The 11,048-nt window shown below is 41.6% G+C and overlaps 1 protein-coding gene across 1 annotated transcript; it reads left to right on the top strand.

Annotated features, from left to right (window-relative positions):
• Nucleotides 1–6,716: 6,716 nt before the first annotated feature.
• LOC133893324 (BTB/POZ domain-containing protein At2g13690-like) lies at nt 6,717–10,006 on the top strand. The gene is made up of 2 exons (XM_062334322.1): nt 6,717–7,655; nt 8,912–10,006. Exons 1-2 carry the CDS (start codon nt 6,921–6,923, stop codon nt 9,824–9,826), a joined length of 1,650 nt encoding a protein of 549 aa, XP_062190306.1. The 5' UTR covers nt 6,717–6,920; the 3' UTR covers nt 9,827–10,006.
• Nucleotides 10,007–11,048: the final 1,042 nt, after the last annotated feature.

Raw genomic sequence — 11,048 nt, forward strand, 5'->3', positions numbered from 1 at the left:
TATTCTTGGTTATATGTGCTTTGGCGTTTGGCCTTAATCTGATTAGTGCCTTCATAAATGACACTAAGAGTATTCTAGATCTCCTAGACAGTACAGAGATGCTGGACCTTATCAAACTCATTCCTTCTCAGACTAGTGAATAAAATATTTCTGACCATGTTGTTAGCCTCATACTATTCGATTTGAACATGAGTCGTGCGAGCAGTAGAAATCTTGTAGTTAGAATCAACTACTTCCCATATTGCATTTTTTTAGCTTAGAAGATAAGCCTCAATGTGCACCTTCCAGTAGAAAAAACCACGGCCATCAAACAACAGAATCTTTCTACTTCTCTCCATATCACCTACAGATCACAAAGACAGTTAAGGTCAACAGGTGATCAAATCTTCTCTGATACAAATTGTAGGAATAAGATTGGTGACTAGAGGGGAGTGAATAGGCGGCTCAACACATTTCTTGCAAAATTGATGTCATTCTCCTATTTGGATCACCCAACGCACCTCAAAACTTAAGCGGAAGCAAAATAATCGAGAGAAGTTTTAACAAGAAAAAATTGAGACAATACGACTCCACAGATATTATATGAACTAAAGGTTCTATTTAAGATCAATACATGTGTCTTAGCACTCCAAAGATCACAACTAGTAAAGAAACAAGAAAAGATGAATACCGAGCAACGAAACTCTCCAAGTTGATTGTCTAGAGGCAAGAGAATTCAAGACTCCATCATATAAGCATGTGTGTGTGAATTTTATGCTTCTTGCAACAAGAAGAATGACCTCACAAGGTGCTAAAATTTCAGCCAAAAACAAAAACAAAAATCAAAACCGGAAAGGAAACACTTTCACATAAGGTAAGGGAACTAAAAGAGGGAAACTAGAAGGAGGGGAATTCAAGCATATAAAATAAAATAAACTTCATCACTCAAAGAGGTCAGCCCTATTTTAGACGGATTATAAAGATTTTCCTCTCAAAACTCTCTCTTATTACATAGGCTAAGTACTCATCCTCATCTCCACTAAAATCCTAACACAATGCTCTCATATGGGTAGCACAAGAGGCTTAAATGGCTGGTACAACCTCTCCTATAGCCCTACCCCTTTATTTATAGGCCTGAGTTTCCTAGCTTTTTCCCAAAATACCCTTCTTTTGTAATACACTTCTACCTACCACGGATGGCCGCAGCGTCTTTACCGCTTAGCTTCGCCTCGGCACAAGCTTCGCAATGGTGTCACGTACTCCTCTAGTTCTCCTACGATTTTAAGGCCAAACCGTGAAACCCTAGCACGCTAGCCGTCACTTGCTTCCACCTGAAACTAGCACTCCGATGATGACACTTGTCTTTTGTCTTGCGATCTTGACCACTAACAAGTCTGTCCCGCTCCCAATCTCTCGGGTCACGTTGTCACTTGCACCGGCATCCTATCGTTTAACTTTATCAATACGCCATCTTTATCCTTTGTTTCATACTTTGCTTGACTTTCATGTGTACAGCTAGGATCATCTTGACTCCGCCCGGCCCTCCTTAATCGTCTGGCATCAAGCACCCACTTAGCCTCGATTACCCGTCGTTGACCGTCAAGTTACATCCGTCATCTACACACCTTAAAATAAACAAATACATTTCTCCACACTCCAAAACATCTCTAGGTTAGTATTAAATCAAAAACTTCAACTCAGTGCATATCCTGTAGAAAACATAAACACTGAATCATCCGGTGAGTATAACACTATCTGTTCTAGGAAAACTTTGCTTTTTGCAGGAAAAGGTCTGGTGAAAGCTTCCGGTAATCTTATGTCTATCACTAGATAATTCGGTATGTATCAATCTACCAAACCACCCTTCTGCAATATCTCTACAACAAAAGGTCAGATGCATTCTCCGGTGTTCACAATCTCAGCACCGAACCATCTGGCGTACATAATCAAGCTTGGCACCAAAAATCTCCTCTCTGTAGAAAATACTCCGGTGCTCTCAAAGTCTATCACCGGACCATCCGATGTTTGCTTTTCTTTCTGTTTCAGCACTGAAAATGCTTCAATGACACCTTTTAGTGTAGCCACCATACTCACCAGACCTTCAAGTACATTGATCTCCGATTTCACTAAAAATTAATCTACGTACAGAGAAGAATTCACTAATTCCAAACACCACCAACTTAAATTAGCTATAAAAAAAATAAATATCTGTAAACACATAGTAACCAAATTTAAGACACATAAATTATTATTAATATCTCATCGTATATAAATTAAAATACTTCTGTACTTAGTTTCTCGGTGAGTGATGATGCTAGTGCGGGGAGCGGTAGTGTTAGCTCGGAACTCCCTCCGACCCGGTCGAGACGCGCTGCGGAATAGGAGCCAGAGCTAGGGGACAGAAAGGCTGCTGTCGCGCCCCCTTACGTCATCGTTGTTATCTTCATCATCCTCGCACCATCCTTACGTCGTTGTTTCTTTTTCTTTTACAGAGAAGATTGGTGAGAAAAGTTATTGGAGCTGACAGTAAGCTACTAGTATTTGTCTAAGCGACCTACACAACTAGGTCTTTAAAAACAATTAGCCCAAGGAAAAAACTTACAAGATTACTTAAAAAATGTTTCTTATAATTTTACGATGAAGCAATACAACTCCAAGATTGGGAGAAAACACCTGAGACCTTCCTAACTGTTTTTCTTTCATTTCATTACCTTTCTAATTCTCTTTCTCATTCATATATTTTTTTCTTATCTCTAACTGCTTCACTTCGAAGGAATGCGTAAAGAGAAAAGAGAGATAACCTCGTCCTATAGCGAATGACTTTGGAAATCCCTTCTGAAAAAAATCGTGAAAAAAACCGTTGAAGTGCTGAAGGTAACGAAAATCCCTTCACGAAAAGATTCTAGATCACAAAGGAAATTCATTGGACATAATCTTATCGACTCCAAGTGCGAGGTTCAATCCCCAGTAGGACACCATTATATACACATAAGCGTGTCTCAGTAAAAAAAAAGGCAAAAATTCAAAAATAAACAACATACTCGACCGTATTTACCGAAATAGATAGCATGTTATCGTATTATAAATTTAGCATGCGTATTCGGTACCTCATCTACCAAAAATGGTGCACACATCAAATACCGAATATGACACTATTCACTATTTTCAGCACCCAAGATACCGAATATCAACCGTATTTGATACTCAGTTGCCGAATATGACGACGTTATCATATTAGGCAACTGGACTTCCGAATACAAACAGCCCCCGTCAACTTTTTTTTCATGAACAGTACCGCGTTTATTAAATTTTATCTTCTCTCTGCTTCAAAACGGTGGTCTTTGTTACTCCAAAAATTTTAAAACATTTTGTATGTGTTCCATAATCCATGTGCAACCCATTTTAATTAGATTCACCCAAAAATTCTTTGTATATTTTAAACTAAAATTTTCCAAAAAAAAAGCTACTTTTATAACTTCTAACAATTGTTAGTGCCTCAAATAAATTCTCAAAAATCCGCGAAAATTCACTAATATTCTTCTTATATGATGGAATAATTTCTAAAATTATTTCTAGCCCTAGGTTATATGATGAAAAAGTAAGTTCCTTTGTAATGCTCCATTTGTATGCATTTTTATCATTTCATGTGATATTCTTCTTTTAATTCAATTTGAATTTAAAAAAATTCAACTATCTCATTATTTTTATCCCGTTGACATGCTAACCTGTTAACTATATTTCTGAAGAACGATGGGCGAGCTTGCGCGTCTCTTGAACGGTGCAAGCAGTAGTTGCTTAAAGTATGATTATATTTAATCAGTAGTTCTTCAGAAATGTAGTTAACATGTTAGCATGTTAATGGGATAAAAATAATGAGATAGTTGGATTTTGTTTAAATTCAAATTGAATTAAAATAAGAATATCACATGAAATGATAAAAATGCATACAAATGGAGCATTGCAAAGGAACTCACTTTTTCATCATATAACCTAGGGCTATAAATAATTTTAGAAATTATTCCATCACATAAGAGGAATATTAGTGAATTTTTCCAGATTTTTGGGAATTTATTTGACGCACTAACAATGGTTAGAAGTTATAAAAATAGCTTTTTTTTGGAGAATTTTAGTTTAAAATATACAAAGGATTTTTGGGTGAATCTAATTAAAATGGGTTGCACATGGATTATGGAACACGTGCAAAAAGTTTTAAAATTTTTGGAGTAACAGAAGACCACCATTTTAAAGCAGAGAGAAGACGAAATTTAATAAACGCGGTACTGTTTATGAAAAAAGAGTTGACTGGGGCTGTTTGTATTCGGAAGTTCAGTTGCCGAATATGAAACTGTTTATCGTATTCGGCAATTGAGTACCGAATACAGTTAATATTTGGTATCTCGGGTGTCGAAAATAGTGAATAGTATCATATTCGGTATTTGATGTGCTGAATATGTCACTGTTCACCATTTTTGGTAAATGAGGTACCGAATACGTATGCTAAATTTATAAATACGATAACATATTGTCTATTTTGGTAAATACGATCAAGTATGTTATCTATTTTTGAATTTTTGCCTTAAAAAAAATATGCACAACACTTCATAGATCGTAGATTTATCCTAGTTCTCCACAATTCTAGACATTCCTTTGAAGGCACAGTACCGTGTGTACGTGTAAACTCGTTAACTCTTGTGTTGGTGTACTGAGTATAGGGATATTCTGCCAAAAGGGTCTCCTGAGAAATATAGGAATTAGGGATGTGTATTTCTTAAAAAGTAGTCGGCCGTACGATTAGGGTAGAAAGTCTCACGACTAGTACGAGGCTTATGTGACTAGTTTTATTGGGACCTCGTCTGAACCTGTAATCAGCCCCACTAATCGCAAGACCGGACTTGACACAAACTATCCAATCACATTTATTGATATCTACTTAAGTGTTTTTTCCTTCCCTAGACGTCTTCCCCCACGAACAAAGTTATGGACAGTGCAGAAGGGTAGTGTCCCATCCCGTGGTATTAAATGCTATGGGGTGGACGGTGCAGACTAGCACGGCACCGCACAATGGATGGGACGGTGTCAGTAGTCCGATCAGGCAAGTTGATAACTCCACATACAAGCGGCAGGCAGAGCACCTGGACAAGACAACGTGACAACCAAAGATCTACGGCGCATGACGAGGGGATGTATCAAACCCTCAGGCCAAGTGGGCACGCTTTGTCCTCTGTAATGATGGTTTGGGTTAGATATTTGGATGAGCAGGAGTTCTCTGTTTGGATCAACATGTAAGTTCTCCTCCTCCTTCCTATATAAAGGGATGAAGACCCCGTTTGTAAGAAATGAGGGAAAAAATATGGCAATCAGCTAGAACACCCTCTGTAATCCACTTAGATCCTCCATAAACACACCACACATGGTGTAGGATTATTATCCTATAGAAGGCACGAACCTATATAACTCCTCGCGTCTCAGAGTTCGTCACCCACATAATTCATCCTATGTTTTATCGAACACCAACTCATCAACTCCATATGTTCTTGAAACACCGTTCACACACTTAGTATACGACATATTTCGAAATTATTATTAGAGATTAACCTCGACGCTTTATAATCAGAGAACTCCAAAATTCCTAGAAAAGCTTCATCAAAAAGTGGGTTGGATGTAGGACAGTGCATGACTTCGACGGCCGGATCAATGATGACAGATGAATATATGGAATGAGGAGAGACTATTGAACGGTGAAGGTGCAGAAGGGCAGAGGAATTAGAGTGGTTGTACAGCGACGAGTGAGACATTGCAGACGTAGGGGCCGTAAAAAATGTGGGATTTTTTTCTCTCGTTTCTATAGGAACTAAATTGTCTACTTTTCCGTGCGATTTAGTTGCAACTTTTGTTTGCCTAATCAAAATTCAAAAATGATGCAGTACCTGTTTAAAAACGGAGGAAGTACATACATTCTAAACATGCGCTGAGAAGGGAAATGAACCGAATACAACAGGAGAACAACATTAGTCTGGTGCCAGCTCGTTCTATCTATGCACCAGTCACCAACAACGCCACGGCAAAACTATACTGCACGATCGGGACCGCCCATCCCCATCTAAACGGCTCTCGAACCATCACGATCCCCTCGTACACTCTCCATGCTCCATTTTGCTCTCACCCACTCCGAAACATACACGTGTCTCCTGCCTCTCCTGATCTCCTCACACACGCAGCCAAAACGTTCAAGCACTCCTCTCAAATCAATTTGTATAACCAATCAATTAAAACCCTATATTATGAGTTGTAAAAAATTCTATTGAAAATATGATAGTGTAGAGTATGTTATCATGTATTATTTCATAAAATTTGTGCTCAAACAAAAACTTGTATAAAGAGAAATAAAAAAGAGAAAATTCAGTGATTCATATAGAGATACTAATAAAGATGAAATTTATCTTTTACTTCTCTCTGTACAAGTTATTTTTTGAACTCAAAATTTATAAGATAGTAGATGATAGTATTCTCTACATTGTTATATTTTTTTTCGGAATTCTTACAATCTCAAACATAGTTTTTTTGTTTTTTATTAATTGATTATACAAACTGATTTGTAACGGTTATTTCTGGAAGTGCCGACGCCAGAAGCCGGGCCTTGCGCCATCCCCGCCGCAGAAGATCCCAACCGTCTCCCGCCACTCCCTCGTAAGAACCGCTTCCCACGGGGTATCCGGTGGACGCCGAATGACCAACGGTCCATGGACCTGTTCCACGTAACTGTCAAGCTCCCTCTCCACACGGGCCGCAGTGCACAGCAGCAAGCCAGCAAGCTCTGCTCTGCCTCTGCTCACTAGGCTGCGGCTTACTCCTCGAATCTCTCGCCTCCTCTTCCCCATGGCCACCACCACCACCTCCTCCTCCGAGTCTTAGCGGGGACCAGCTCAGCTCCGGATCTCGCCATGACGGACGCGCCGCAGGGCCGCGGCGGCGGCGGGGCTGCGCGCGTGCGGCCCCGCGGCTGGTGCTGCTCCTTCGCCGGCGCGCCGCAGAGTCCGGACCTCCGACCGCTCCCCTCCGCCGCGGTTGCCGCGTCCCCCGGTGGGGGTGGAGGTGGCGGTTGGGGCAGGAAGCTCCCGCCCAAGTCCCCGTCCGTGCCGTCCTTCCACGGCTCGCCGACTTCGTCCAGGCTGGCCGGCCTCGGTGGGCTCATCGACCCCCGCCGCATCCTCTCCCCAGGCCGCGTCTCCCCCATCGACTCCGACGGGTCGGTCCCGCCTCCCCTCCCGCACCCGCTCCCGCCGCCGCCGTTGCCGCCGGCTGATGAGGCGGTCGAATTGGTCTCCACAGAGCAGGCAGCGGCGGTGTCGGTGGCGGTGGCGCCGCTGGTGACCGTGCGGGAGGAGGGGGATGGTAGTGGCACGTTGGATCTGAGGCTTTTCCTGCGGGGGAGGGACGGGAGGTGCGTGCTCATGGAGCTGGACTTCAGTGTGCTATGCGGTTGCAGCGCCTTCTTCGCTGCTACGGCGCCGGACGAGGCCGCCGTGGCTGGTGGTGCAGATGCTGGGAAGAGTATCGAGGTGGACGGGGTGGAGAATGTGGAGGCTTTCAGGGAGGCAGTGGAGCTCATGTACGAGCTTGAGCCAATGCGGTGTCTTGCTGCTGCCGGTGTGTCTCGGGCCATCGATGTTCTTGAGGTGAGAAATGAGAAGCCACCCATCTTGGTTTATTTTTGTGTAATGTGGTTTGCCATTGGAGTATACTGTTTATGGCACCGGTCCGACATTAGTAGTTTCGTATAGACGATTGACATTGCACTATGCATCATACATAAGCAATTTAGTGGTATTGGCCCCGAAGTGTTCATCCCGTCTTTGCATCTTGTAGTATTCAGAATAGTGCATGAAGTTATTCTTGTGATAGATTCCCATGCTCGTCATTGCAATGAGCTATTTTCACGTCTGGTTAGCATAAATGATGTCTAAGGTTAGTAGCATCTAGTCTGCAATAATGATTGGTTGTCGTGTTGCTTTATCACTATAGTCATAGCACCAACATAATTTTCCAAATGACCAATACTTTTTCTGTACTAGTTATATCTTTCTCATGTGGATAAGTTACAGGGTCTGTGAAGAGAATGGATTCATGTCATTTCCGAAGCTAATTGATATATGGAATAAGTCTACTTCACCCCCTCAACTATTGAGGTTCTCCTACATAAATCCCCAAACTATGAAACCAAGTATTGAGGGGCAGGGTGGGTGGGCACTGAAGCAGACTTATTCCTTGATATATTGAAGTCAAAGAATTTGATTGGAACGTATGAGTAATTTGAATGACAATCATCAATATTTAGTGATTTTTTTTTCAAATTACATACAACCCGGTGGTAGTTAGGTATGAATTTTAGCTAATAAGCATTTGAGTAATAAACTTATATTAGATGTGAGTCAGACCAGCTCTGAAATGTGTCAACAGGGAACTGAAGTTCAGTATGTCAACGCTGCCATCGACAAATAAAATTCTTTTTGTGAACCTAATGTATGGTCCATTGTGATGTATGGTCCATTGTTTATCCATTTGGTGGAGCTTAAGTATGTTGGATCTGTATATCGTACAAGGTAGCTGTCTTGAATTTGTCGTTAATGTAGTGGAGCAGGTGTGCAGGACCAGTTTGATTACAGTAAATATTAGTAGAATGCAGAGCTACTTCCACGCAAGCTGTACTTCTGTAAAACATGAAATCAGTTGTGTGGAATTGTGGATACAAGAAATGTCCCAATTGGCTACAGCATGGTAACTAATTGACGGTACATGTCTGTGTGCCATTTGGTTTACCTTTTTTCTGGTAGTAAATGGTTCATGCCAGCTATGAACTGGCTACATAAATTTTGATTACATTGATCACTTCTGGACATAACGAAACCATTATGTTATGACTTATGAACTGTAGGTATGTTCATCGATCATGTTTGACAGAGGAATCAAATTGTGTTTGACATACATAGAAGCAGTTCCCTGGAGTGAGAATGAGGAGGAGAAGCTGAAAAGTCTCTTTGCAAGATGCACCTTCGATGAAGTAATATCCCAGGATATACTGGCAAGATTGCGTCCGCACAGCTGGAACAGCTCAGAAGACCTCACTATCCAGCTTATCCAATCCGTCACTAGCAGCACCAACAGTGGGGCGAAAAAAGACATGCAATCTTTGGTAAATGGTCTTCTAAGCAAAAGTTCAGTTTATCAAAAGGACTTAACAGGGCTAAACAAAGAAAGCCTGTACCAGATCTGCTATTCATGTTTGGAGTCACTGGTTGATCTTTTTGAAGAAGCCATAGAGTCAACATGTCAGGCTGTGGTAGTTAGAGGGAGTAAACCGTTGATTGAGCGAGTCTCTAGCCAAACAGAGAACCTGAACTGGCTCTTAGGTATTCTTGTAAACAATGATATGGCAGAACAGTTTGTGGAGTTGTGGGCAAAGCAAGACAGACTCATTAGGATGCACGAGCAAGCATCGCCGATGATCAGGTACGAGCTAAGCCGAATATCAGCCGGTGTGTTCATTGCACTTGGCAAAGGACAAGTGCAATGCCGTGGCAACATACGAAGCCTCCTCTTTCAAGGATGGTTCAGCATGATGTTGTTAGATTTTGGCTGGCTTCAGCGTTGTTCCAAAGGTCTAGATATAAGATCATTGGAGGAGAATTTAGGGTGGGCCCTTCTAACGCTCTCTCTTAGGCAACAGCAATGTTTGTTCGAGGAATGGTTCCAGTTATATGCGTCCAAAGGAGCCGAGTGTCCGAACCTTATTAGAGCTTTCCAGGTATGGTGGCGTAGGTCTTTCGTTAGATCATCGGTGGAAGCTTGACACCAAGGCTTCTCTTGATTTACTAGTATGTGTTGTGTGTATCATTTGTAAAATTGGTACTGTTGTGGTAACCCATAGAGGTGAATGCTGCTTACCGTAGTTTAGCCCTTCCCATTGTATGTTCATAGATGGGTGAATTCGTTTGAGGAATCGATAGCTGTGAGGTGTGGTTTAGTAGGAGATGGTATCGTTTTAAAAGGTTGCTGTTTGTCTCCTTGATTGAAACAATGTGATATCCCCTCTTGTGAATTTAGACATTGCAAAGGGTGAAAAATGGAGTGGGTAGTTTCCAACCCGGACATTGGAGTGGACATCTAGGTAGTTGTTGCAGCGAATGTGAATGCAGATAATTTTTACTTAAGATTTTTTGGAAAGGCGGTATCCTAAAGTACAAAAACAAAATCCGGATTCTGTTCTCCACGGTGTCAGGGATATAGCCCAAGTGACTGTGCTTTAGCCCATTTCACTAGTGCAATATCCCAAGGAATTATTCCATATAACTAGCGGTCTAGCGCAGCCCATATGCACATGAGTGTGCAGTATTGTTGGAAAACGGGTACGTTAATATAAATACAAAATTTCTATTATGTTTATTTAATCATGCCAGTACAAGATCATATATTATTATCACTAGACGCGCACTATAATGAAAAAAAGATTTAGAGCAGGCTGATATAATATCATGTGTATCGGTGTAGAGACAAAAACCTCCCATGTTCTCTCGAAAAAAAGGTTGCCTCCTCTCCTTCGCGCCTCCTCTTGATGGCGGTGGTGTGTGGCCGCCCTGGTGAAGCGTGAAGGATGAGTGGTGGCGGGAGTGGTCACGCCGTTCCTCACATTTTGGGGCCTTGTGCGAAACAAAAAGTGGCCCTTCACCAATATGAACTCATAAAAATACACTTTAATTCAATCGTGGAGCTACGAAAACTGCCATTAGACTTAGTACTAAAAAACAAACAGTGTGCAATTGGTTGTTCGCACAGACTAAGTAGGTTGAGGAAAAACAGGCTAAGTGTAGTCATATTTATTGAAAAGGAAAACGTTTGGTTGGTTGTATCTATCTAGATATACTGAGTTAAGTTTCTGTTTAGTTGACCGAACCTAAGACCGTATGAGCGGATCAAATATTGATATTATGATTGGTTACTCACATAAAAATAATTGTGTGACACTGATACGTGGACCTACCTGCATGAGCGGAGCCTGCATCCATCAAGCCAGG

The sequence above is a fragment of the Phragmites australis genome, chromosome 15 (genome assembly GCF_958298935.1).
Source record: "Phragmites australis chromosome 15, lpPhrAust1.1, whole genome shotgun sequence".
Taxonomy (NCBI): Eukaryota; Viridiplantae; Streptophyta; class Magnoliopsida; order Poales; family Poaceae; genus Phragmites; species Phragmites australis.

What these genes read in the sequence shown, in the direction of transcription:
- LOC133893324 (XM_062334322.1), top strand. Translation starts at nt 6,921, where the DNA reads ATGACGGACGCGCCGCAGGGCCGCGGCGGCGGCGGGGCTGCGCGCGTG. An exon ending in GGGCCATCGATGTTCTTGAG is followed by an intron (nt 7,656 to 8,911) that starts GTGAGAAATGAG and finishes TATGAACTGTAG; the next exon opens with GTATGTTCATCGATCATGTT.